At 59.8% G+C, this 27,912-nt stretch overlaps 1 protein-coding gene across 1 annotated transcript in view; it reads right to left on the bottom strand.

Moving 5' to 3' along the window:
- The window catches only part of IGSF21 (immunoglobin superfamily member 21), a gene marked incomplete at its 3' end in the record, with an annotated part of 172,172 nt that overhangs the window by 16,881 nt on the left and 127,379 nt on the right, over window positions 1–27,912 (bottom strand). The window contains exon 4 of the mRNA XM_081305456.1: window positions 13,776–13,894. Within this exon, the coding sequence (XP_081161582.1) occupies window positions 13,776–13,894 (119 nt within the window). The remainder of the gene's footprint in view (window positions 1–13,775; window positions 13,895–27,912) is intronic.

The following is a 27,912-nucleotide window of genomic DNA, read 5'->3' on the forward strand; positions in this document are numbered from 1 at the left end:
GAGGCCAGAGGGCGGAACCAGCAGAGTGCACAGCCTGTCCTACCTCCCAGCTGCCCACACCCTCCCGCGGTGGACAGGGATGCACAGGGGCACTTCCGTCCCTCCTAGGAGTGGCTGTGTCTCCAGGAAGGGACAATCTCCCCTGCCCCTCAGATGCCACTCCATGTCCCTGCTTGAGTGCCATTTATCACGGGGAGGTCATCAATTAGATTTTGGGGAAGGATGGGGAGGCAGACAAGCTCAAAATTATATTACTTGCAAAAAATCCATTCTCCCCGCGCAGCGCGGCCGCTCTATGGACTGCCTGCCCCTCCTTCTGGCAGCCCGTCAAGACAGAAAGAGAAAACTACCCTCTTAATGTAAGTGTCCGCGAGTATGAGTGTCCCTCCGTGTTCCCTATTTTAACTTCTTTCTTTTTGGGTCTCACTCCTGCTTTTTTTCCTCCTCCATCTACTCCACGGGTCTTTCTGCTCCTTCCAGATGCCCCTCAAGAGAGTGCCCTCTGCAGGAAGCCTGCTGCGCTGCAGCCACACTGACCCCACCAGGCCGTCCTCTGTGCCCCACACATGCTGGTCCCACCTCACCAGTCTCCTCCTCCAGGCAGCCCTCCTGGACGAGGCTGGGCCAGGCCCTTTCTCCTGGGTGTCTGGAGCATCCTGTGCCTGTCTTACTCATTGCAGTTTGTCATTCTGTCCCAGGTCCACATCTATCCCTGCTACATAGAGTGTTGGGGGGGGGGGCTAACCTGTCTGTTTCCAAACCAACCTCAAAGCACTGGCCGCCCACACAGTACTTTCGTCTCCATTCTCCTTTGTTCCCCTCCTTTCTCTGAGCACAGACAAGGGTACAGCTTGCTGAGGGGGAACCCCAAAGACCCCACAGTGAGGGGACCCTGCCCCCATCTCCAGCCATCTCCTGAAGGGACCCCCCATCACCAGGCTGCAAAACCACGGAGGGCTTTTCCTTTGTCTTTTTATCTCCCTGCATCTGCGGCAGCTCCGTGTCACCCCTGGTCTGGGCTAGGCTCCCCTTTCCTTCCTAGGGTGCCCTGTAGTGGATCATTAGTACAGACCGTGACTGTGACTTTCTCTGACTCTGCCCACGAGAAGGTAAGCACCTTGAGGAGAGGAACTCTCCTTAGTGTCTGTCACATCCCAGGGGCCTGGCGACAGGGGCTTGCTCAATGAACAATGCGGGAAAGGAGGGAGGAGTCGGGGGAGGGGGCCCGGGTGTCCCCCCCTCCAGTCCCTGCCCACCCAAGTCCTCCCTTCCAGTCGAGGCCGGACCCCCAAGGAAGGAGGAAAGAGCAACTCTGTGTTTTATGGGAAAATTAAATATTGAGCTGAGTAGTAACAGCAGTCAAGGGGGAAAAAACCCTACAAAAAGTCCCCAAATGGAGCCGCCATCGTGAGATAGAGATAGAAACGCAGCCTCTGCGCTTGCACGGGCTGCAATGGGCCCTTTTATGCGGCAGCTGCTGAGCCGAGCGTCCCCAGCTCAAACTTGAACTTGGCCTTGCTCAAAGGAGGGGCGGGGACGTCTCGGGTCTAGTCGTTGCCCGCGCGCGTGTCCCGTGCCACTGCCCAGGGATCCTCCCCACGGGGGCTTTTCGGAGTGGTCTCCGGAGGCTGCGGGTGGGCACTTCTACCCACCCTCCTCCCGCCCCCCGGGGAGCGCTGGCAGCGCCCGCTCACCTGCCTCGCCCTCCCCTGCCAGCTGTTGTGCGTGCGCTGTGGCAGAAGAGAAAATTAACAGCCCCAACCGGAGGCTCTGGCTGGCTGCAGGGGGAGCGCGGGGTGCTGGGGGGGGGGAGCTGCGTGCAGGCGGCGAATCCGCGGGGCGGGCGCGCAGGTTACTGCAGGTCACTGCTGGTGGGGAAGTAAAACCCCAAGCACTTAAAAGGGTGGAGGGGAGGCCTGGCCACAGGTTTTGTGCAAGCTGGATTTGCACGCTAGCGCTATTTTCTAGACTCTTCCTTTAGAGTACGTTCCCAGGACCAGCAGCGTCGGCATCTCCTGGAACCTGGGCGGATCTGCAGATTCTTGAGTCCCTTTCCAGATCCCGCCATCTGGGTGTGACTCGCTCGCCAGGCGATCCCAGGGCAAGTCTAGAGGAGCCTCTGCCCTGACCTGCGCGGCGCCGTTTGGCTCATCTCTAAATTCCGGGTGACAAGAAACGCTCCCGGTGTTGCTATGTGAACCAATGGCTTGGACTCTAGTAGGTGCTCAGTCAGCAGAAGGGGCTCCAGGGAATTGGGAAAGCTCAGCCTCTGCTTCTCCAGGCCCCAGAACAGGGCAGAGTCAGCACCCGGAGTCTCCGGGGCTCCATGCACTGATTGGGTCAACGGACCCCCAGTTTCCAAAGCCCGCCTGGGCCAACTTTCTATGCCTGTCTTGATTGGCTGCTTGCCGGGGTTCCAAGTTTTCTGATTGTTCTCCTCAGCTGCCAGTCCTGGGTGGACCCCCGCTGCTCCTGAGGGTGCCTGTCCCGGGCAGGGCGGGGAGGAGAGGGGCGGGGCCCGGCGGCGTTCTGCTGCCTGGAGGTGGCCTGTGCGTGGGTGACCGTGTCTCCTCTCCCAGGCCATCGTAGTTTATGTGACCACAGAGTGAATGTGCTTAAGTCCTACGCTAGGTTCCGTTTCTGCAGAGATGAAATCTATGGGGTGTGACATGAATTCTTTTTAAATAGCAGTGGGGCTGGCCAATTTGGGGGATGTTTTCAATAAGCCCCAGAGGTGCACATTACACACATGAGCAGTTTCTCCCAGTGCTGTGTTTGCAGCTTTATGAGAGAAGCTTCTGGAAGCCTGGGGAAGCTTGGGGAGGCCCGGTGGCCGCACCTACCCTGTGGCAGCAGCTCCCAGCTGCTCGGCCAGAGGACGGGGGGGGGGGGGGGGGGAGGTCTCGGCCACACCTTCCGTCTGCAGCCCCCCACCCCCGCCAAGGACTACCCCTGTCCCTCCACCGAACCGTGTCCCTCCACGGCCAGGGCTTTGGCTAACTCTAGCCTTATCTGCCAAGGTCACGGCCCTTCGCTTGGACGCCAAGTGTCCTTTAGGCAGTTGCTTGGCTTTCTGGGCCCCTCCCAGGGGACAGTGATGACAAGAGATGTCAGTGTGGGGTCCGTGGGGAATGAAGTACAGAGAGTGTCGGACTTAGATGGTCCCGGTTACAGCGTTTCAGCTTCATGCTGGGAAAGTGACACACGCTCAGTGGAACCCGTCCTGGTTGGGTTTGGGGTTCTGGTCTTTTCCATGGATATCACCCTGACACTCTCTCCATGGGGGCAGTGGGGTGGCAGCGGGTCAGCCTGGCCATCACAAGGGAAACCCCCACTGACCACCCACCGCGGCTGTGCTTGGCCCCTAGTGAGCACACACTAAATTTTACTTGATGCTGTGTTTTTATTTGCTGGTGTGTGTGTGTGTGTGTGTGTGTGTGTCTGGGGACAGAGGCGTCCAGAGCTGAAATTCTGTTGGGGCTTTTGAGGCCGATTTCTAGTGACCCCCCACAATTCCTCATTTAAACAGGGGCCGCAGAAATGCCTCAGGGTCCGCTCGCTCCCCAGCCCTGGATCACAGTGCAAGGCCACCCCAGCCTCCCATGGCACCTGGGCCGTGGCCACTCTGCCCCCCACGCCCTGGCTCAGAGCCTGTCTGCCAGCGGGATCCCCGGGGGCTTTCCTGCCCAATCAGCGTTTTAGGATTGACTTCCCGAGTCAGAGGGCAAGTCAGTCATCTGTGTTGCTGCCGCTCAGAAAGCAATTTCCAGGGAGGAACTGTGAAGGGCGTGTGGTGGGAAGGGGGCCGGGTGTTTTCCCCTCCTGGGCATTTCGCCATGAAAAGGTCCAAACCGTGCTCTACGGTGACCGCTCGGCACCGTCGCCCAGTTCTGCAGAGAACTCGCCTCTCCCTGCTTTGCTGAGTGTCCATCGCCTCGTGGCTGGGGGTGAGGGGGGTGGGGGCCTCAGAGATCCAGCGCCAGGCCCCTCCTGGTGGCCTTGCCCCTGCCCCGGGTGCTGGGGCCTCAGCCATCTGGACGGGGAAACCGAGGCAGGAACCTGCTGCTGGGGAGCAGCAGAGTCAGGCCTGGGTCCCAGGCCGGGGCGACTCGGGTGTGATCCTGGGCGCAGGTTCCCCTCTGCAGGGGCAGTGGGTGCTCGCTCTCCCCAGGAGTGTCTACGGGCTGCGTCCCTTGGGGGTCGCCCTGGACTCGGCTCTCCGGCCTCGTACAGCTCTGGGGACACCTGTAGGCTCGGCTCCCGCTGCTCCCTAAATCACTGGGCCGGAGGCGCCGCGTCCCCACAGCCACATATCACTGGTAATTAAGGGGCTGTCCCAGGGAGGGGAAGTCTACCTTCTGCTGGAGCCACTAAATCCAGCTCCCAGGGAGCAGAGGATAAAGCATGGCGCTGACCTGACACTTGTCAAGGTCTAATGACGCTCCGCAGACTGCTCCAGCAGGGTCGGAGGCGGGAGGTGATGGACGCCAGGGCAAGAGGGGAGCCAGACACAGAGGGTCCAGGGAGGCGTGGAGCCTGGGGCCGCAGCCCTGCCTGGACAATTCAAGTCTCTTCCTCCTGCTCAGGAGGCTGTGGTGGGCCATTCTACATGAGGCTGTAGAGAGGCTCTGGAGCCAGGTGATCTGGGTTTAGAAAGAAGCTCTGCCACTTACTCGCTGTGTGACCTTGGGCAAGTTATTTAACCTCTCTGGACCTTGGTTTCCTCATTGATTCAAACAAGAATAGTAAAAGTAGTGACTTTTTAAAGCTTATGAAATTCAGTGCATCAACATGTTTAAAGTGCCTGAAACAACATTTGGCACTTACAACATTCACCATTTGTCCTATATTGAAACGAATCCCCATCTCCTGTGGCCCTCTTGGGAGAGCGGGCCTCCCTCAGTCCTGTCCCCAGAGCCGGCCCACGGGAGAGAGAAGCTTATAAACGTGGGTTCACTCAGAGGATTAGCAAGAGTGAGGGGTGAATGAGCCCAGGGCCTGTCACCCCCCAGCCAGACCTGAGCTCCCTGGAGAGGGGAGGTGACCCCCAGCGTGTGGCCCCAGGGACGAGATGCAGGACAGATGTAGGTGCTGCTTCACAGATTGTCTGCTCTCTGGCTCAAATCAGGGGCTTCCCAGGTCACACCCAGGACGGGCCTCAGAGGCCTGGACTCCACCGGCAGCCAGGCCTGGTCCCCGGGGGGAAGAGTGGGGTCCAGTCCAGACCCTCGTTTTCCGTGTGAGCCGACTGGCGCTGACCCCACCCCCGACGGCCAGCCCAGGCGTTTCGCGCTGTCCTGTGAAGTTGAGGCCCGTGTCGGGGGACCCTTGATCCAGAGGCCATATGGCAGCCCCAGTGCTCCCTGCGCGGACAGCTGGTGTCCCTTCCTGGGGGTCGGGGGCTGGGCTCGCGCAGGCCTGAGCGCACACCTCACCTCGCTCACCGCTGGGGGGCACTGGGCACGTCCGGACCTCTCCTGGCTGCCCCTGGTCCTCTCACTGGTCCTAGGGTATTGTGGGGGAGGAGAGAGGGCCACTGAGGGACGCTGTGGGCTGGGGCAGGGGCAGAGGGGGCTGCGGTCCAGGGCACCTGCCTCGGCGGGGCCGTGTTCAGAGACGGGTGGGAGGATTCTGGAAGCTTCTCAGGAGGCAGTCAGGCAGCAGGCAGACCTTTGGGGCTGGAGCTGGGAAGGACTGTCCTTGCGAGATGACCTGGCTAGCTTCTAAGTGCTCCTCGGAGCCTCACGCCCATCTGTCTGGTCCCTCTCTGAGCTGGCTCTCAGCCGGCGACCTCCACCAGCTGGGGGGGGACGTGGGTGGGCAGGCTGCAGGCAGAGTGGACGTCCTCCCTCCAGGCCCCCAGTGGCCTCCGGACACTCAGGAAGACAGGCCCGGGCTCTGACGTGTCGCGTGCCGCTTCGAGGAGCTTGGCCTCTCTGGCCTCACTCCTCTGGGCCGCGGGCCTGGCTCTGGCCGGCTTCTGACAGCCCAGTTCCGCCACCCGCCTCGGCCCCGCTGCCCGTCTAACCGCCCTGCGGAAGCTTGGCTGGCAGACAGAGGTCCACGGGGTCCTTGGGCCCGTGGCCTGGCGTCTGCACCCAGTGGCCCATTCTCTACAGTCCCCGTGAGCTGAGTGACATCAGGCGGTTGCCCGGGTGCCTTCCCAGCAGAGCCTCTGCATCCAGCACCGGGTCCTGCGACATCTCCCCATCTGTCCCCATCTCTCTATCGGCTCCCACACCCCGGGGCTTCTGATTAGAAAAGCCTCTCGGGTCCAGCTGCTGCACAACTGCCCAGGCCCCGGGGCTGGCTCCAGGCCTCTCTCGCCTTCTAACAGCTGCCCTGTCCTCGTTAAGAGGCCAGCCTCCTGAAGGCCACACTGCAGCCCAGCAGATGCCACCGTAGCTTCTACTTAGCAGAGAGGGAACCCAAGGCCCAGGGAGTCCAGTAACCTGCCAAGGGCCACGTTCCAGTTAGAGGTGGTGGAGCGTAGTGGTTGGGTCCAGACCCGTACCAGACCCGTGTCCTGGGGCGGAGAGTAAGAGCCCTGCAGAAGCTGTAACTTCTCAGTTTACACACTTGTGAAATGGGGAAAGTAATAACAGGACCCGCCTCAGAGGGCTGTTATAAATGATATAGCAGGTGCCTAGCGGAACTCTACCTGGTGTGTAGTAAATGCTCAATAAACATTAGCTGCTTTTATTACTATTAGTTGCAGGACCAGGTAGAAAATTTATGTCTCAATCCAAAGCCCACACCTTCAGCCATTCCTCAACTCTCCGAGGAACTCAGCTCCTTATTTACGACCAACCTAATTTAATGGAGGGAGAATTTTCCAGTCGGGGATTATCCAAACTCCTCCTTTTCTATTTTAGAGGATGTGGTGGCTTGCATGTCCCTCACCCAGAGCGGTAGGAAGGGGACAGGGAGAGGAGAAGTGGACATAGGCCTGCCTGGGCGGCAGCTTGGTCCCCAGGCCCTGGGCCTCTGGGGTGGGGGGTGGAGTCCGAGTTCTTGCCTCCCCCTGTCTTTCTTGGTGCCCCCTCGGGTGTCTGAGTAGCTCAGATCTGGATCCCAACCTGCCCGGGCCTCCTGTGCACGGCAGCCAGTTGGCCCCCTGGAGTCCGTGGCCACTGCTGTCGCCTGGGGCTGTTAATGTAATTAGATGAGTCCAGCAGGGGGCTCATCCACTTAGGTTCCAGACGGGGGACCAGCTGGTAATTTTCTGCTCGGCAGGTGTCCTGGGGGCCAAGGGGGGGGTGGGGGGGCTGTGGCTCTGACTCTTGCTTTCAGCAACTCTGCCCGGAGGTCTAGTGACCTCAGCCGGGCAGGCTCCGTCCACCGACCAAACCTGCCCCTGGACGGGTCACACACCCCAGCAGTGTGGGCTCTGCCGGCCGTCGGTGCCCGGGCAGCCCTCTGGAAGGGGCTCCTGCCGACCACCCCGCTTTCCCACTCGCGTCCCTCAGAGAAGCAGAGGAGTGTGGTGCCTCTGTCCTGCTCTGGCTGCCGGGGACGAGCAGCCTCTGAGGGGCACGGCTCTGCTCCCGGCCCGGATCCCCCCACGCCCCTGGGGGGTGCGGACTTTCTCCTTCACGGGTCAAGAGGGGGTCTTAACGCCCCAACTTCTGGGCCTGGGAATCCACTTCTTTTTCTGAACAGGAACGCCAGGGCGGGGGGTCCAGAGAACCAGGTTGGAGACTCAGGGTCCGTCTCTCCAGAGCGCCTAGGTTCTGGCCAGGCTCACAGATGGGGCTCACGGGGTCCCCCACTCCCCTTTCCCCCCAGAGCCTCGTCAGCCCCAGGTCAGTTGTTTCAGTAGGAAAGTTGGAGACACGGGTCACAAGGGAGCTACCTGTGGGCCCATGGCCCAAAGTCCCGCAGCTGGGGAGCCGCAGAACCCAAACAGAAGGGGCCAGAGGGCTTTAGAAAGCACAGGCGCGCCCGAGGGTCGGCTCCCGGACAGGGAGCAGGAGACGCAGCCCAAAGGAAGCCTCGCGTTCCAGTCCACTGGTTTTCAACAAGGACGCCCAGAGGACTTGATGGGAGGGATCACATAATCAGCCACTGCACCAGACCCGGGAGGGTGAGAGCTAAAATTGCACAAACTACTAGAAGAAAAGTGCAGGCGTGAGTGTGACATTGCACTCGCAAAAGCTCCTTCGCTGGGACACTAGAAGAGCAAGGATAAGAGATAACTAGACTTTGCTGAAATTAAAGCCTTTGTCCTTCAGGGGACGCCACCAAGCAAGCAAACTGAGAGCCACAGAATAACAAGAAAATACGCAAATAAATATCCGATGGGGGACTACTTGCTTCTAGATGAGGAAGACTTAGAACTTAATGTTAAAAAGACAAATAACCTGATTGTAAATGACCAAAGGATCTAAATCGGTATTTCTCCAAAGACGGTAACAAGAAAGGGACGGTGCTCTATGTTCCTGGCCGCGAGGAAAACGTAGACCCAGCACTTCATATCTAAAACGATGACTTGACTTAAAAGACAGACAATAGAAAGTGTTGACAAGGATATGGAGAAGTTGGGACCCTCCTAAAGCCACTAGTGGGACTGTGAAATGGGTCAGCTGCTGTAGAAAACCGGTCACTCATTCCTCAAAGGGTTAAATGCAGACTTGCCATTTGACCTAGTAATTCTACCCTAGGTATGTAGCCAGGAGAACTGAACTAGGCATTCACTCAACAACTTCCACATGAATGTTTACGGCAGCATTAGTCATGATCATGAAAAGCTGGAAACAACCCAATGTCCTTCCATCCATGAATGGTAAACACACGTGGTCTCTCCACACAGTGGAATATTATTCGGCAGTGAAAAGGAATGGAGTCCTGATCCCACACTTCAACATGGATAAGCCTTGAAAACATGAGAAGTGTGAGAAGCCAGTCACTAAAGACCACATTTTGTATCATCTGTTTTATATGAAACACCCAGAACTGATGAATCCATAGAGAGAGAAAGAAGAGTCCAGGTTTCCTAAGACGGGGGGAGGGGGGGGAGGGGGATGGGGACATGGAGCTGGGCAGTGATGGTAATGGATACACCTTTTCTTTGGGGAATGATGAAAATATCCTAAAGTTGGAGGTGGTGTTTCACTCCTGTGAATGGGATGAAAGTCCCTGAATCATACGCTTTCAATGAGTCAATTATATGTTATATTAGTATCTCAATAAAATCACTTTCTAAAAGAATAAGGGAGGCTAAAACTCCACCCCCAATAAAAATTCAGAATATACTGAAAAACAAACAAAAAACCAAGAACATGCCAGGTGTGTTACCATCTATTCTTTGGTGGGGGAGGGGGGTGCTGTGGCCCCTGGCTGGGATTTGGAAAGATCTGGTGCAGGGTGGTGCACTCTGGCCTCAGGTTCCAAATGTCTACTGCACCCGCCAAGCTCACGTGGAAGCCTCCAGAAGAGAGAGAAGGGGCCCTGAGATGGAAGGTCTTCTCAGTGCTTATCAACGTGAGCCTGGACCCCTGCTCCAGGTGCACTGGTAGACGCTGGGGACGTGGCAGGGGACGTCCGCTTGGTTTCTTCATCTGTCAGAGGGAAACCGGGGGGTGACCGCCCGTCAGGATTTTGAAGTTGTTTAATGAGTTAACACTGGAAGTGCTTAGCACAGTGTCTGGCTATTAGAAAAGCACCGTGGCAGGTGGCCCGTGTCATTGGGCGCACAGAGCGTGTCACTGAATCCTGTTCTGCTATGTCGTGGGTTGGAATCGTGTCCCCAGAAAAGCATCTGGACGTTCTGGGCCTGGACCCTGTGCGTGTGGAGACACGGCCTTTGCAGACATGACCAAGGTGAGGTGAGGTCTTGCTGGATCACAGAGGGTCCTGATCCAGTGACAGGTGTCCCTATAGGACAGGAAGTGTGGACAGATACTCAGCCCCTCAGGGAGACGGCGATGACCACAAAGGCAGAGGCATCCACAAGCCAAGGGAGGCCTGTCATGGCCCCAGGAAGAAGGAGCAGTCCCCCAGGGCTTCCCGGGGGCCGGACCGCGGTTCTGCTGACGCCGGGTTTCAGGCTCAGGCTCCCGGGCCGCGAGACCTATTTCCCGAGTCGGGTCACCGGGTCCTGGCCATTTGTCCCTGGCAGCACTGGGAGACGGACATGTTCACCAAAGCAGTTCATTCTGCGTGTCTCAGAGCCACCTGCCCTGGCGGGGCGAGTCCCCCAGGAGGGTCCCCTCTGGGCCCTGGACCTGGAGCAGGGCGTGGCCCCGGGACACAGCTCAGGAGGGAGCTGTAGAGCCATTTGCATGAACAGGTGAGGCCCAGGTGGTGACCTTGTCTGAGTGTCACCTGCTGTGAGCGGCCTCACTGACCACCTTGTTTCCAACAGCCCCACGTCCCTCTGCTTGTCCATGGCTGTTGGTCACCTGTCCCCCTGGTGCCCTGCCCGAGGACCCGCGTTTTCTCCTGACTTGTTCTGGCTGCAGCTGGGTGCGTGGGGCAGGGCCTGGGGGCGCTGAGGGATGAGCGCGGGTCGAGGTGCCCGGGCACGAGGCGCAGGCCACCTTAGACATGGACAGAAACACGTTCCTTTCTGGAAAGGAGGCCAGCGCTGGGCTGTCCACGTCAACTAGGATTTGCAGCTGGCCTGCTGGCCCCTGGGGCAGGGGTAGTGGATGAGAAATAAATAGGGACTGGGGCCCAGAGACAGAGGGCGTCACCTCTGTCCCCTCCTTCCCCCCGCCATGGACAGACCCCAAAGGGCAGAGAACCCTGTTGGCCAAGGAGACCTTGGGCACCGAGTGCTCTCATCCAGAGCCCAGTCCTCACGAGGTCCCCCTCTCGAATGCCCAGTGCCATATGCTCAGTTGACATTTGCGTGACTAAGAGCCTTTATGTCAAATGGGGGGTGTCCCCTTGCAGTCACGGTGGCTCTAGGGGCATCAGCTCTGGCTCAGGCAGACCTGATGGGTCCCCCAGCTCTGTCCCCCACGTGGCCAGTCCCTTACACTCCCAGAGCCTCTGTTCCCTCACCTGTGAATCTAGGATGACCTCACCCAGGACCTGGTGCGGGTCACGTGACTGCCTGTCACCAAGCAAGGGCCGGGCAGGGCAGGTGGCCCTGAAAGGGCCCCTGGGTGGCAGAGAAGCACTTTCTGGGAACCACAGGAGCCACGGCTTAGCCTGGCGTGGCCGGGAGTGGGGAGGCCGCCCTCGTGACATTTAATTGATGGTCACAGTGTGTCCTTAGCCTGCTCCCCCTCCCTGCACGCCCCAGAGCACCTGGGCGGTCCTTGCGTGACTGTCCATGGGGTGTCCAGGGCCAGCACGAGGCTCTCAAATCGGCTCACAGTTTATTGGCAGCTCAGGGGAAAGCGTTTTCAGGGCCTGTGCAGCACACACCCCCGGTGTCACCCAGGGCTCCCAGATGTCCTTCCCCGCCACACAGTGGGCTGCCACAGGCGCGAAACGACAGTGGCCACTGCGTTTTCATCTTCACCCGGGGCCTCTGCAAGTGGCCGCGGGGGCCAAGGGCCTGGCTCCTGCACCTCCCCCCAGGTGGCCCTGGGCTCGCCCAGCTCCTCCGCTGCCCTGGCCACCACCCTGGGCACCTCCCTTGGCCTCCAGCTTGGGTGGGGCTGCCTTGTCCCACCACTGGGCGCCCCTCGGCTTTCGTGGGAAATATTATTCATGAAGGAAGAGGAGGTGGAGGCCGGAGGGGAGGACGCTGTTTGAACCTTTTCTCGGCCTGGCCTTTACCTGATGGGATCACGTTTGTCACAGGACATGCTATGTATCAGTCACCCAGAATGCGCCCGGCCCTGGGTCCAGGATATTCTGCTGTGTGGATGACCTCACTGAGCCTCCGCCGGCCAGGCCTGGGCTCCTCTGAGCTGCCTGGGCAGGGGCTCCGGGCAGCTCCTCCTCAGGCCGGCCATGGACAACCGAGACGCTGCATGAGACTGCAGTCAGCCCCTCTGCTGCCCCTCCCGGTCACCGCTCTGGACCTTGCTGAAGGATGAGCCCATGGCTCTGGGGCCAGGAGCAAGTCCTTCCCCTCCCTGGGCCGCAGTCTCCTTGTCTGTGACGGGGGAGAGCCTTCGGTCATCGTCCCCGGGTATCTGCCGGGAGTCCCTTCCAGGACGCTGTGCAGATGCTGGAATCTCCAGATGCCCAAGTCCCTTATATAAAGTGACGTTAGCATCTGCATTTAACCGGTGCGCACTCAAGTCATCTCTGATGGCTCATGATTCCCAGTACAAGGTCGCGCTGCGAGGACAGCTGCTGCTTCACCGTGTGGTTCAGGGAACGGTGACAAGAAACAGTCCTTATGTGGTTGGCGAAGACACAATTTCTAAAAATCATTTTCAGTTCACAGTTGGCTGCATCTGCGGGCGCAGAGCCCACCTGACACCCACCTGGGGCTGCACCCAGGGCCGGGGCCTACGTGATGGAAAGCCCTCTGAGCAGGCCCCTGGGTGAGGGGGCGGGCTGCCCTGAGGACCACCAAGCAGGTTCCGGTTCCCTCTCCAGGGTCGCGCACCAGCCCGGCACACCCTGGCAGAGGAGGCAGAGCGCGGGCATCAGGGCTTCTGGGGAGCCAGGGCCCACGAAGCTGTGCTCCCTAAAACATCCACTACCCAGGCTGCCGTGACCCAAGGCCACGACCAGAGGCCAGAGAGGCCGCCAGGGCCCTGGGCAGGAGACAGCCCCCCCAGCAGGAGTGCGAGCTGGGCGAGGAGGCAGGCGCCTTGTCTCTGGTACAGTGGGGAAACTGAGGCCCGGGGAGGATGAGGAGCCTGAGGTTACACGGTGCAGCTGGGATTTGGACCCAAAGCAGTATGTCCCCAAATCTGTGCTAGAGAGACAAGGGACACCCTCCTGTGTGGGGTCAGGTGAGGTGGGGCTGGAAGAGGAAGGAGAAACAGGGGCTGAGTCACAGGTGCAGAGAGAGAGAGAGAGAGAGAGAGGGAGAGAGAGATGGGGGGCCACCAAGATAGAGGCTTAGTGTCTGGCCACGGTTTCTCAGTTTGGTCCCTGGCCGGCAGCGTCAGCACCCCGGGTCCTGTGAGGCCAGCTGCCCTGGCTGCCGGCCCCGCTGAGTTGGAGCGGCCGGTGGGCACGGCCATCTGGACTCCAGGGGTTCTGACGCGTGACGCTCACACTGGAGAACCGCTGGCTCCTCTGTTTCTGCATCTCCAAAATGAGACTCATAACGCTAGTGACTCAGTACTCTCAGTCCTGTCAGTCACGACACATGCCAAGCACTTAGCCTAGTGGCCTCAGAAGGGCCTCTGAATCCCTCCTCGGCAAACTAGCCACAGCCCACCCGCAGGGACCTTTTCCGACACGTTGCCACATTTTCCTCCTGGTATTTATCAGAATCACTGCGCTGACCGCTCATGAATGTGTTTTATGGCTCCTCATTCACTGAGCGCAACTCCCTAAAAGCAAGAACTTTGTCCTAGTAAAAGTTTGTGTCTTCTGGGCACTGTGTGGTGGCAAGTGCCTGTAATACCAGCTACTTGGGAGGCTGAGGCAGGAGGATCCTAAGTTCAAGGCCAGCCTCAGCAACTTGAGTCCCTGAGCACTTAGCCAGACCCTGTCCCAGAACCAAAACTGAAACAAACGGGGAACTTGGAGGCAGGGCCTCACGGTCACCCCTGGGCACGGCCTGGTGGCTCCCCCAGTGCTCCCAGACCTGAACGGCAGGTGTGTGGCAGGCGGTCCCCAGGGCGCACACCCCCCCCACACCCACCCCTCCTTCTGGGGCCCCGGGGCCAGGGCCCTGCACTCACCCATGACGTTGAGGAAGATGTTGCCTGAAGCTAGGACCACCTTCTCCCTGGTGGCCCGGTCGTAGATGCCCACGTGGCACTCATAGGGACCGTTGTCTGAGATCCGGACCTCGGGCAGCCTGTGGGGAGGCAGAGGACAGATTGAGGACAGGATCCTGGAGCAGGAGTGGCAGTGAGGAGACCGCGGCTGTCCCTCCTGGGGGCCTGTGCCGGGCCCGGGGGACAGGCACACTTACGGAAGCCCCACTGTGTGCAGGCCCCCTGCTCTGTGCTGCGGGGGAGCCAGGTGGGGACCTGTGCTCAGCTGGAGCCCAACCTGTGCCCCGGGGACCTCAGAGCCGTGGTTTAGCTGTTGGGCTGGTGACACAGGTGCTCACCAGCTCCATGACATGCCGTGGTCACGGGGTACAGGCCCCGAACCACCAGGACCCCCTTCCACTTAGGGACTGGTTTCCCCTCCATCAACCGGAAACCGAGGCGCAGGGGAGTCCTCATGCCCCCACCCCATGTTCCTGCTCCACACTGCCACCGGCACTGGACCCCAGTCCTGGGGACGTGGAACAGGAGCACAGTAACATTCCATCCCCAGGAGCCCCCATCATGAGCGCCCAGGAGGCTGGGAAGCCCCAGACCCTGCCCCAGGCCCTGCCCGAGGGCATGGCAACAGGGCTCTCTGAGCCTGGACCAGGGTCAGTGGGCCCCGCCTGGGGCGCTCAGACTGGAGAGATCCCCAAAACTTCTCTAGACTCTTCCTCTAAGAGGCCAGAGAGTCCATGCTCTCACACACAAAGGCCACTCTGGGGAGCGCGCAGAGCCCAGCAGCACAGAGGGGTGTGGGGGGGAGGGGGAGGGGAAGTGGGAGGGGTGGGGGAGGGGGAGGGGAGGGGCGCAGCAGAGCTTCACTCGCGCCCATTGCCTCTGGACCCGGTCATCTTCCCCAGCTGCAAGCTGCCCTGTGCGTCTCCCTGTTCATCCAAGGATTCAGACGTGGTAGGAACCTTCTCGCTCACAGTGTGGAAGAACAGGTCGTGGATGGGATTGGCCCTCGGCCGTCCCTGGGTTCTGGATCTTTCTCGGGGGCTGCAGGTCAGATCAAGTGGACCCCAGGTGTGGTCTTTCCCGTCCTCTATTCTGGAAGGACCCTGAGGTGGTGCGAGAAAGCCAAGTTCCAGCTCTCCCTGGCGGCCCTGATCCCGTCACCCGGGGATGCAGGCTGTCCCTCTCTGGGTTTCCTTTTTCCTAAAGTGGAGGTGACCCCTCACAGGACCTTTGGAGTGCAGTACAAGGTGCCCGGGACTTCTGTAAACCAGAACGCTGCGGATGGACACAGGGCCGTGATGTGTCCGGCGTCCTCCGCTGTCCTGTGGGCGGAGGGAGCTCCTGGCACGCGGGCCCTGGGCACTGACCGGCAGGAGCCTGGGCCTGAAGTCACTGCCGGGTGGGTGACCTGCAGCAAGTCCCAGCTGTCTGGCTGCAAGATAGAGGACTCTGAAGGACTTCCCGGGGCCCGGCCGGGGGCCTGTCAGGGAGCCGGGCAGGAGGCCAGCTGGGCTCGGCGCTGGGAGGCCGTCCTTCTCTGCTCTCGGGGGTCCTCCCCACCTGCCCAGCCTCCCGCCCGCCTGTTCTGCTGGGCAGGGTGACCTCGGCCGCCCTGGAGGAGTCACTCATTTTCTGCCCCCTGTCCTTGTCTTCCTGCTCCTGGTTCCTCAGGACCCAGTGTCCCCCATCCCGCTGCCACCCCCACACGGGGGCTCCCAGGGCTCTCCCTGGGGGGCGGAGACAGCCGCGGCCCCTCCCTCCCGTGCACATTAGCATCAGCAGCACCTCATTTGCATAGAGTGTGCGGGAGGCCGACATCTGGTCCCCCACTGAGGGCTGGAGAATGGGGGTGGCTCCCATCAAGGGAGGAACTTGGTGGAGGCGAAGCTGCCACCTCCCCTCCCATCCTCCCACAGAAAGCACCAAGACAGTGGGAACAGCAGGGGACCATCTCCCCTGGGGAAAGATTCCTTTGTTTGTAACTCCGTTAGACTGAAAAAGTAAGTCTCTGGTGGCACGGTTACTGAGTGACAGTCACCTAGAGTGACATGTTTTGGCGACACTCGCGGGTGTTTGTTAAGAAGTAAACTGCTTCAATGACTTCCGCAGGAGACAGGGTTTCAGGGGCATGTAAAGAAACAGGCTCAGGGGACCCGCGTGGCTGGCAGCTCCAGGTGATGTCATAAGATGGTAATGACACAGTTGACACACAGGTGCATGCGTGCAGGTAACTGCCACACGGGTGACAAACGCTTCGTGATAGCAGCGCAGGTGACATGTTTAGGAATTGCCACACTGATGACATGCTCAGGTGACAGTAACATAAGCAATATGCTTGGGTGACACATGTAGGTGACACCGCACAGGTGGTAGGGAAGACAGCTCAGGGGACACCTGGACTGGTGCTTTAGGAAGAGACAGCTTCCCCAGGACTATTCCTGCAGCCCCCCCACCCCCGCCCCTCCTGCGGGGCTTCCTGGCTGCAGAATGGCCCTGCCCGCCAAGGCCCAAGTCACACACTCCCCAGATACAGTCGGCAACCAAGTCCTGGTGCTCTGCCTCCTAAAAAATCCCAACTGCCACCCCTTTTCTCCCCTGCACTAGGGACCCCCTCTATCCCCCCTGAGCCGGTCACCTGGTGGAAAGGGATCTTTTCAAATGCACAGGGGATCAGTGGGCTCCTGACTTAAGTGGCTCGAAGGCTTCTTCTGCTCTTGATGAAGGCCAGCCGCCCACAGCCCTCGGCACAGCAGCCCCAGGCCCCTCCCTGGGCCCCCTCCCCTGCCCCAGGCTCAGAGGCCTCTGTCCAGCCTGCCCTCTGCCGAGCGCCCGTTCTATTAAGACAACACTTTGATTTTGGATAGTCCTGGGATTAGGGGAGAGTCGCAAGTCACGCGGGTCCTGTTCTGTCCACCCGGAGCCACCTTGGTGTCCAGGCAGCCCCCTCCCCCGGCAGCAGATCTAGGCCTCCTGGATCTTAGCCAGGTCCAGGCTTTGATCTGGGCCAATCCGCCTCTTCTCAGCGCCTCGTGCAAATCCGAGATCCCGCCTTCCCTGTCTTCCTCCTAAGTGGATTAAGTGGCCAGAGTCTCCTTCCCAGGCTGAGTGGCATTGATCTGCATGCTGGCTGCAAGGCCTTCCGCAGGCGGCAGGGACCCCAGGGGGTGGGAGGCGGCCCCCTCTCCTCCGCCATGGGCTGAGATCAATACACTATTAATAACTGCAAAGGTTTCTGGAGAGATCCGCGTAATGCAGTTTAGCGGCTGGGGTTTACCAACACTGGCGGCGTCTCGGAAGGGCGAGTAATTGTGTTTTTGAAAAGCTGGACACAGGAAGAGCGGGGGCCCATTGGCTGTCCCCACTGGCCTGTGTTTCTGCCCAGGTGAGGCCATGCCACAGCTGCTGGCCGAGGCGTGCGGGCCTGGGGCCGGGACCGGGGGGCCATCCTCATGCCTCTTGTACGCCACGCCTGGGGCTGGCCAGGGAGAGGCCCGAGGGACAGAGGGCGCAGGATCGGCCGTGGCCTGTGTGCCTTTGCCCGGGCTGTGGGCTTGCTCGGGACTTCTTCCCCTTCTCGTCCACGTGGCGAGCCTCCAGCCATCTTTCTAAGCCCAGTATCTCAGTTTGGGTTACAGGCGTAGACTGATCCCTAAGGAGTCCCACCTCAGACCCAGTCCTGCTTTGTGACCCTAAGAAAAATCACATCCTAGTGTGTGACCCGCCACAGGGGCCTGTTGGGAAGAGGAGAGGGGAAGTCCAGGACGTGGCTCAGCCAGTGGTGTAGGTGACCCTGGCCGCAGAGCTCTGCGGGTGCCACGTTGGGCACCCCCTCCACCAGGCAGGCTGCCCTGATTGCTCTGCCCTTTGAGTACAGAGCTCATCCCGGCTGTGGCCACATCGGTCTGGGAGCACCTACCTGCGCCTACCAGGCTGCGGTGGGATTCACTCTCCCAGGCCGGGAGCACCCCGGGGGAGAGCTTGGCCCTGTGGTGGGGTTCGGGCACCCCATGGTTGGTGGCTACAGTACGACCACGGCAACAGGGTGCATCCCCATGGTACAGACGAGGAAACTGAGGGGCAGGGAAACAGGTAACAGCTGAGGTCGCAGAGAGAGGAAGTGGGTTCCCTGAGTTGAACCCACGCCTGATGGGTGCCGGCGCTGGAACGCTCTCTGCCCTCCCCAGGCGTTGCCCCTGGCCTCTCCTCTGCCAGCAAATCCGTGTGGCTCTCTGGTGTCTGCCTGCACCTGCCCCTCTCCTCCTGCCTTTGGGAAGAGTCCTGATCCTCTGGAATGCGCTGGAGGGCTTGGGAGCCAGGTAGAGCGAAGAAGGTGGGAGAGTTAGTCTTCGACTTACTTTTCTTGCAATGCTGGGAATCGAACGATCCAGTATTTGACTTTTGCTGTGGGACTGAGCCTGGCCCATGGCGGGGGCCTGTCGTACCTCCCCCCACCCCGCTAATTGGTTATATTTTTTAAAGTAATCATAAGCGCCAACCACATTCCAGGCACTGATTTCGACGTTGAGCACACCGTGAGGAGAGACAGACACGCTTTATGTTGAATGGCAGCACCACGGAGTGGTCTTTCCCATCACCTCGGCCCTTAGAGGCAGTAGGCTGGACATTAACTACCTGCCCAGGATCAAGGTCATCGTGACATGTGTCAATCTCATTTGCTGGGTCTTGGGGGTCTTGCCATGTGTCAGGTTAGCTTTCTGCAACACTAATGTCTCCTGGGATCTTCTCCTTTTTTTCTTGCTTTGTTTTAAATTTTGTTTACAGTTTTATTGCAGTATAACCGACGAGACAATACACTGTACATATTTAACATTTACACACTTGATGAGTTTCAACATATTGGAACCATTGCCTCAATCAAGATAAGGAATACCTCCTCCTCCCCAGAAGCCTCCTCCTGCCCTTTTGTAATCCATCCCCCACCCCGTCTGATCTGCTTTCTGACACTAGAATCATGTTTCCTGGGATGTTATATGAATTGTATCATATAGTGCATGCAATTTTTTGTTTGGATTCTGTGCTCCATTACTGTAACAAAATGCCTGAGATAATCACTTTTTAAAAAGGGAAAGGCTTATTTTGGCTCAGTCTCAGAGGCATCACCCCATGGTTGGTTGGCCCCGTTGCTTTTGGGCCTGTGTCCAGAGAAGCAGGTGGCCGAGCAAAGTGGCTTATCTAGTGGTGGCCATGGGCAGAAAGAAGAAGGGTCTGGAGTCCCACTATCCCCATCAAAGTCTGCCCCAATGAATGACCTAAGACCTCCCCCAAGCCCACGTCCTCTAGTTCCCACACCTCCCAACAGGGCCAAGCTGGGGACCAGGCCTTCACCACACAGACCTCTGGAGGACGTGCAAGGCCTGAGCCAGGTCAGCTCTTCCCCTCGGTGGGGCTGGGCATTCAGGGACGCGGTGGCCTTTGTGGATGGTCTGTGAGCTTCTCCTGCCGGGACTCTCTGCTCATTCACCCACCGGTGGGCACGTGGGCTGCTCTCAGCATGGGTCTCTGCAAACCCAGCTGCCACCCGCTGCCCACAAGTGGACCCTAGCTTTCATGTCCCTTGGAGAGTGGCGTGGCTGGTGTCTGACGCTGCAGGCTGTTTTCTAAAGTGACTTCCCAGGGCCTGTTGGCCTTCTCTGACTCCCGCTCCCCAGGGCTGCCCTCCAGCGCGAGCCCAGTGGGAAAGGGCTCAGGGGCCGGGTGCCGCCATGAGAAATAAAGAAGCAGGCGCTGGAGCAGGAGCTACGTTCCCGTCCCCCAATCCCGCCTCTGTTCCCTCCAGAGGCTCCGTGTCTGTCTCTGTTCCTGCCACCAGTTCCCTGCGAACCCCCCCCAGGCTGCCCTGTCCATCCGGCCGCCAGAGTGACCCAGCAGCGGCCATGAGGATCCAGCCTGTCCTCTTCCATTCACCCAAGGAGCCAATCCAAGCCATGTGACTGCGAGTCAGACCTGGCCCGGGTCCAGGAAGGAGGAAGAAAGGGACAGATGGAGGGTGGAGAATGGCGGGTGGCCGGCAGCTCTTGCCAAAACCCAGCGACCCAACGCGGAGGCTGCTCAGGCCCCGACTTGTATCCTCCACCCTATTTAAAAGGCATTTTGTGATTCAAACGTCTTCATTTATACCCACGGTCCCTCATTCTGAGCCAGCAGAGAGGCTTCAGGTGGAGACGGGCCCTTTGAGGCTCGGCTTTAATGAAGAGATGAGAGAGACTTTTCATTTGTTAACTATTATTCTCATGGAAACCGCTCCAGGGCCCAGAAGGGCTCGTCTCACAAGTAGGTTAGCCCCGCCCCCCGCCATCGTATCAGCCCAGCGCCGCCCCCCCCTTCTGGAAGGATCCCAAGTGTGAAGTCAGGAAACTCCACTGCTCCTGCCTCGACCCGCCCCCCACGGGCTGCCCCCTCCCCGCGCCCCGTTTCTCCCTCCCTGGAACCTGCTCCTCTCCAAGTGCGGGTCGCGTCCTCCGATGCGGGGACAGCATTTGAGCAGCCTGCAGCCTCCGTAGAGCCGCGAGGCTGAGTAATAAAAATGGCCGTAAAGCCTCTGGCTGCCCTGGGTGCTGCTGGGGTGTTTGCTAATCAGACATTTGGAAAGGTTTGCTGCTCTGTGGAAAAGGAGGGTGCCGGTGTCTCTGCTCCCCACCCTTGTCCCCGCGCCGCCCGCGGAGCCCGGCTGGGGTGGGAGTCATCCAGCTGTGCCTGCCTGGTCCAGTGGCACAGATACGTACCCGTGGGCCAGCCCTGGCCACTCCCTGTCCCCGGCTGTCCTCCTGGCTTCACACCCTGGGTGACCGTGCAAGCCCCCAGGACTGGGGAATGGAATGGCCTCTGGTGGCAGCAACTATGCTACAGGCAGGCCTGGTAGGACAGATGGACAGGCGCAGGACAGGCCACCCCAGGCCTTTTGTTGGGGTGTGGTCCTCCACAGGAGACCCCAGGGGCAGGGGGGATACTCCTGGGAATCACCTGGGGAGCCCGTAGGTCTGGGCGGAGCCTGAGGGTTCCCAACACGGAGCTGCTTTGGTGATTGACAGGCGCCCGACGGGGGCCTGGTGGATACTGTCAAGTGGAAATGATTTGAGGGTCAACTTTAGAGCCCTGGTGGGTCCCTTCCACCACCAGAGGCTGCCACAAAACTGGTGGGAGACAAGCAGAGACCTCTACCAGGACCCCTCTGCAGTCACTAAATGCTGAGCCTTGTCCTCTGCCTTTGGGGACCAGCCCTGGGGCCGTCCATCCCTGTCTCCCAGCTCCTGACGCCTCGCATCTCTCCTGGCCTGTTGGACGGGGTCCATGTTAGACCCCAGCTCGGAAGGTCGCCAGACTCCAGAGGGGGCCGAGATGGCCCACCTCGTCTGTCTTGGTGTGGACTTGTCCAAAGCCATCTCCAGGGTGACATCCCTGGGCCACCTGCCTGTGAAGATGGAGGTGAAACTCCAGGGACACAGGGACAGATACAAAACTTTACGGAGGCCGCGGGGCTGGACTCGTGGGCACAGCGCCAGGCAGAGAGGCAGGGGACAGGGAAGTGGGGAGGGTCTGTCTTATGAGCACAGGATGGACACCGAGAAGCTTCCTTCCTTTAATATCCACCCTCTGGTGGCGCCTGGTTCCCTTACCAGGGTGACCTGCTGGTCCTGGGTCACGGTTGTCAGTTTTAGCCCTGAGAGTTCCATGTCCCGGGAAGTCCCAGCCCCGGGCAGATCAGGATGGCTCGCTACCCTACATTCAGCAAGCGAGACCCGAAAGGGACAGGAGTGACTTGCCCACGGCCAGGGGCCGTCCGTGGCAGACCCAGGGAGGGGAGGCAGCTTCCGGGCCAGGCGTCCATCCCAAGCTGGGGACATGGGAGGATAGCAGGCCCCACAGGTGACTGGAGGTCGGTGGCCTGGCGATGGCTCAGGAGCCCTGGACGGAGGCCGTGGGTGGGCAGTAGGTGTGCGGCACCCCCAGCTGTCTGACTTGATGGGACGAATCCCCTGTCCTTTCCCACCCAGAGCTGAAGAGCTTGGGTTCAACTCCCCAGCTACTGGGGAGGCTGGGACGGGAGGATGCTTGAGCCGGGGGCTCCGGAGCAGCCTGTTTTTCTCAGGGCCTTTAGAAGCCATCAGTGTGACCATCACCCCCTTTCCACCTGAAAGTGGTTTCCATCATGAAACTGCCCCATGGGTACGAAACGTCTGTGTCATCTCATCAAAGCCAGCACCCTCTGTCCCCTCCTGTCCCCTCCTTCTGAAGGCCCTTCACCCCCAGGGAGGCTCAGAGACCCATCCCAGGCCCGGCCCTGCACTTCAGGAGACCGCGGTCCAGTATCCACCCTGAGAGGGGTCACCTGTGCTGGGCGGGCAGGAACTGGGCTCCGGACCCCCTCGGGCCTCCAGGAAGCCACGCGCCGACTCTCAGGCCCTGGCTGCTGCGTCCTGGCCAGGGGCCAGGGAGGAGGTCACCTGGAAACCCCAGCTTCTGCCTGGAGGGTGCCCTGGAGATGCCCCCCGCGGCTCATCAGCGGGCACCTGGCCAGGGCCCGTTTCAGTGTGGGGATCTGCCACTCAGAAAAGCCAAAGAGCCCAGCTTGGGGTTCCCAAGGCCAGGAGGCTAGTGACGGGGACTTGGACGATGACGGGTTTGGGGAGGCTGGGCCCCGCGCCTCTGGCCCTCCCTCCCGCTCCTCCTGCTCCCTGCCCCTCCGGCCCAGGCCTCTCCTTCCCAGCCTCTCGCGGCTGCCATGGAAACCACTCTCTCCCGGCCTGGCGGACCCACTGAGCCCCTCACTGCAGGCCGCTCACCCGCGGGGTCCGGCGAGGGCGGGGAGTCCAGGGTTCCTTCCCCTCTTCTTCCCTGGATGCCCTCCTGGCCCCGTGGCCCAGGGCATGGCCCACGTGGACCTTAGAAAAAGACTCTGGGCAGAGGTAGGCAGCTGGCCAGAAGCGGGTCAGGTGGAGGAGCTGGCAGTGAGCGGCGGCAGGGCTGAGGGCGCGGATGGCGGTCTCCCTCCTTCCCCTGGAGCCGGCTCTGTCCTCTGCAGGAATCTCCCTTCCGCCCCGCTCTGGGATGGCAGGCCAGGCCGACCCAGCCCTTGGAGGCAGCTGGAGAGGCCCTGGAGGGAGGAGCCTGCCCCGCTCCCGGCCTCCTCCTCCAGTTACCCTCATCTCCTCCAGTGAACCTGGCCAGGCCCTTGCTGTGTGCAAGGGCTTGTGCGGGACACTGTGCCACTCGGCTGAGCCTCCGCCTCACCGCCGGTACTTTTTGCTTGTTTGTTTAATTTTCTGACAAGTTCTCACTAAGTTGCTGAGGCTGGCCTCAGCAACTTTAGAACAACCCCATGACACAGGCCGTGGTGCTGCCCTGAGGTGACGGAGGCCCAGGAATGGTCTTTGTAGCTGTTGGCCCAGGTCACTTGGGGCACAGCTGGGCCTCCCTCTGGCACTGATCTGGTCTCACTGTTAGGGACCCTGCAAGATTCAGATGGGGGCCCCTGGCCACTGTGCAGGCTCGGGAGCCTGTGGAGGCCGCCAGAGGGGACCTGGCCCTTATCCAAGAGCCCCCAGAGGGGCCTCGCGGCCTCCACGTCGGGAGGGCCAAGCACTTTCTGACCCACTGAGGAAGATGGCGCTCGGGCAGGAGGCAGGTCCCCACCAGGCAGAGAGACCGCTGTGACCTTGGCGTCCCAGGGCCCAGAACGCGGCCAGGGGAGCCTGCTGTCCCTCGTGGCCTGGCGGGGGTCTTCTTTCGCGGCCCTTACGCACTAGGACGAGGCCCTCGTCCAGGCCCAGGCTTTTGGGGGTGAGTGGGCCTGGGAGTGGGCCTGGCACCTGCGAGGTCCCTCCACGTGTCAGCGCAGAGCGGAAACACTGCTTTGAACTGGAAAGAGTCACAGGGGACGAGTGGACAGAGGCGGGGCGCTGAGATCCTGGCGGCAAGGACCCGGCTCTGGGCCTCCCGCCAGCCACAGGAGCACGGCCCCAGGGCAGGGCCCCCTTTTCCTACAGGAGCCACGTTTTCCCTGGAAGCAGAGTCGAGGAAGCATCCGTCGTGTGTGCCCTCCTGATGGGACACCCAAGCACCCAGAGGCCAGACTGCACAGTCACAGTTGGAGGAAAGGATCAGAAAGGCTCAAAGAGGAGGCTCTTGACCCCTAGAAAGCAGATGGCAGGCCTCGCTCCGTGGTTCAGAGACGCCCCGTCTACCGCGAGGCTGGCGACCAGCCCAGCTTCCTGCAGGGAGAGAGTCGGGGTGAAATGGCTTCCGGCCCAGGACGGTCTATCGTGGAGTCCTGCGATCACCCGGGGGGATCAGAAAGACAGACCTTATTCCACAGATTAGGAAACTGAGGCCCAGGGAGGCCAAGCAATTTGTCCGAGGTCACACAGCGAAGGCCTAGGGCTGGAGCTCAGGTCTGTGGGGCCCTAAGCGTCCATCAAGAGGATGCATCAGCTGAGAGCGGCTGGAGACCCCTCTTCTTTGTGATGACCCCGGGACAGCCGCAGCGCAGGACCAATTAGAACCGTCAGGGTAGAGCAGAGCTTCCCTCCCTGCCTGTGCCAAGCTGCGGCTGGGCCTGGGGACCTGCAGGCCAGTTCCTGGGTGACCCGGGGCCGAACCCGACTCCCGCTGCCTCATCAAAGCCGAGCTAAAAACAGCTGCACTTTGGCAGCGGAAATGTGAAGCTCCCGGCTCCCTCTTAAGGCTGTTAAACAGGTCAGCCCACCCCAAACCCGAGCCTTCAATCTAGGTTCGCTCAAAAAGTAGGGCAGGCTGATTGGGTCTCCCCGTCCGGAGCTACGTGGGGCTGGCAGCCGGGAAAGGCAGGCCAGGGCGCCCAGGGCCACCGCAGAGAGGAGCCAGGAACCAGCCTCTCCCAGCAGCCTCTTTGTCAAAACAAAATTAAAATGCCTGGACGCCTGCTGGCCCCAGATCCCGTCCAAGGTAATAGGTATTTATCTTTGCCTGCTCGGCTCTGGGCTCCCTGCCACGGGGATCGGGAAACTGGAGGGAGGGCGCTTCCTAACCTGGCTCTCACACTCGGCACGGGGCCCGGCGTTTAGAGGAGAAGAAGGCTCCGGTCGCTCTTCATTCATTCCTTGGACACATTTTTACGGAGCACCTACTATGTGCCAGGACCGGTCCTAGTCCTGCAGATGTAAACCATGGTGGAGCCCACGTGCTGGCCGAGGGAGACCGAGGGAGCTTTAAAAAACGCAGCAAGTCCGTGAGGACAGGCATGTTTAGGAAACAAAGACTGGGCGGGCCGGAGAGGACCAGGGGGAGGCCGGTGCTTAGATCTTAGATCAGTGTCCGGGAAAGGCCTCGGGGAGGAGGCAGCACTGGACCCTGACCAGAAGACGGGAGGGAGGTGGCCGTGGGACCCCGGGGGAGGAATGGACGCACGTCACTAGGCACATGGACACCATCATATTGACAGCCGGGGGACAACTTTAGAAGACGGGGGACAGTATACTCAGGAAGTAACAGAAGCCGAGAGGCCGAGACAGAGTCAAGCCTCGTCCCCTGTGAGGAGCGGACGCTCCCGGCCACGGATCCTCGTTCTTTAATGACGCGGCTGCACAATCCCAGCCCCCAAGTCAGAAATCTGAGAGGCTCAGGAGTCTGAAACTTTTGGAGCATCAATATGACATCAGGAGAGGAGAGTCCCACACTGTGAAACCTCGTTTCACGCAGGAAATTATTAAAAATATCGCATCAAGTTACCCTCGGGCGACGTGCAGAACTGTGTCTGAAACATAAATGAGATTCCTCCCCAGACGAGGGTCCCATCCTCAAGATCGCTCAGGTATATGCAAATATCCCGGGGATCTGGAGCAGCTGTGGTCCCCAGAGTTTCAGAGGACAGCTACTCAACCAAGAGAGTGAGCGGGCCACCTGGCTGGCGGGAGTAAAGAAGGTATTTCCCAGCAATCCTTGCAGCAGGAGGGCCGCGTGATGAAGTCCTGGCTGAGGGGCTGTAAGTGGGGTACCAGGTACAACTTCCTGAAGGCTCTCTAAAGGAGGGAGTGTGGCCTGCTTCCCCTTTCCCTTCTATTGGCTGGAATGTAACCTACAGGCTGGTGCTGCTGCAGCCTTCTTGGAGGAAAGCTTGAAAATAAAGGACATCAAGAGGGAAGAAGCCGGGGTCCCTGACTCCGTGAAATCCTGAGTGGCTTGGATGGGCCATCTGGGTCTCTCAGCAGAGAGGAGAGCACATTTTTGTCTCGTTTAAGACACAAGTGTTTTGGATTTCTGTTGCCTATAGTGCCAACGAGTCCTGGCCGTGGGGAATGCAGGCACCACTCTCTGGCTTAAATCCAGACACTATTTATGGGTGTTTTTATTATATTCTGGGAATAACCAGAAAGAAAAATAAAGTCACGTCTTCAGCTTTTTAAAGAGAAGCCGACAATATGGATGGGTACGTGAATGCTCTTGATTTTCAAAAATTTGTCATTGATTTAACAGAAAACTGATTTTAAAAAATTCTTTATATATATATAACTTTATTTTATTTATTTTTACGTGGTGCTGAGGATCGAACCCAGGGCCTTGCATGTGCGAGGTGAGCGCTCTACCGCTGAGCCCCAGCCCCAGGCCCAGCAAACTGATTTTTAATTTAAAAAAACTCAATGTGGGTCAAACGGAGCTTGTTGACCGGCCTGTGAGCCCGTGGCTTGTGAGTGAGGCCCGGGGGGAGGGTCAGCCAGGAGAGGCCGGGCCATCTGGGGCTCAGAATTGATCCTGCCGTGGAAGAGCTGGGCGTGGGTGGTCACATCCAGGTGCAAGGTTCCATCCTAAGTCCCCATGGGTTCAAACTCCTGGGGCAAGCCTGTGGCTTCTCACCAAAGCCAGAGAGAAACCGTCCCCACAAAACACACACATGCACGCACACACAGGCACACACACAGGCATGCACACACAGGTACACACACATGCACACACACAGGCACACACACACGCACGCACACACAGGTACACACACATGCACACACACAGGCACACACACACGCACGCACACACAGGTACACACACATGCACACACACAGGCACACACACACACGCACACACAGACAGGCACACACAGGTACACACACATGCACGCACACACAGGCACACACACAGGCATGCACACACAGGTACACACACATGCACACACACAGGCACACACACACGCACGCACACACAGGTACACACACATGCACACACACAGGCACACACACACACGCACACACAGACAGGCACACACACACGCACACACAGACAGGCACACACACAGGCACACACACACACGCACGCACACATAGGTACACACACATGCACACACACAGGCACACACACACGCACACACAGACAGGCACACACACGCACGCACACATCTGCATGCTCATGCACACACACACAGCACATGCGTGCACATGCTCATGCACACACACACAGCACATGCGTGCACACTCGCTCGCCCCTACGGCAGAGACGGGCTGGGGAGTGAGCAGCGCGGCTTGGCAGGCTTGCGTCACCACCAACCCAAGCCGCCGCCATCTGTTCCTTCTGCCGACTGCCAGCGTGAGATGTGTCCCGGTGGTGCTGGGGGTGAGGAGAGGGAAGGGAGCACCATCCGTCCCCCATGAGTTTGGGAGGGTCTCGGTGCCCTCCCTGGTTCCCCGTGATGCCAACCAGAAAATGCCCTGGGGGTGGTGTGGTTCAACGGTCTGGCCGGGGTCCCCACGCCCGCTGCGGCCCAGGTGACCTCCAGGTGACCTTTCCCACGGTCCTCCAGACCCCATGAGAGCCTGCGGGCGACGCAGCACCGGGAGCATAGACGCCAGCCGGCTCCTCCCAACACACTCCCCTGCTGACGCTGTGTGGCCTTGAGCAGTCGCACTCCCACTCTGTGCCTCCATTGCCACCTTAAAGTCTGGGTGACCACAGAATCCTTCCCATGGGCTCTGGAGGATCGAGTGGGAAATCCACGGACGTACTCAGGGCGGCCACCGTCGGAGGTCCTCAGGGGCCCGTGGTGTCACCGTCACCTGCTGTCCTCGCTGTCCTTGGAGAAGCCTGGATAGGGACGTGGGTTCAGAGATGGGGGACGGGG

The sequence above is a fragment of the Spermophilus citellus genome (assembly GCF_964194105.1).
Source record: "Spermophilus citellus genome assembly, chromosome: 9".
Taxonomy (NCBI): domain Eukaryota; kingdom Metazoa; phylum Chordata; class Mammalia; order Rodentia; family Sciuridae; genus Spermophilus; species Spermophilus citellus.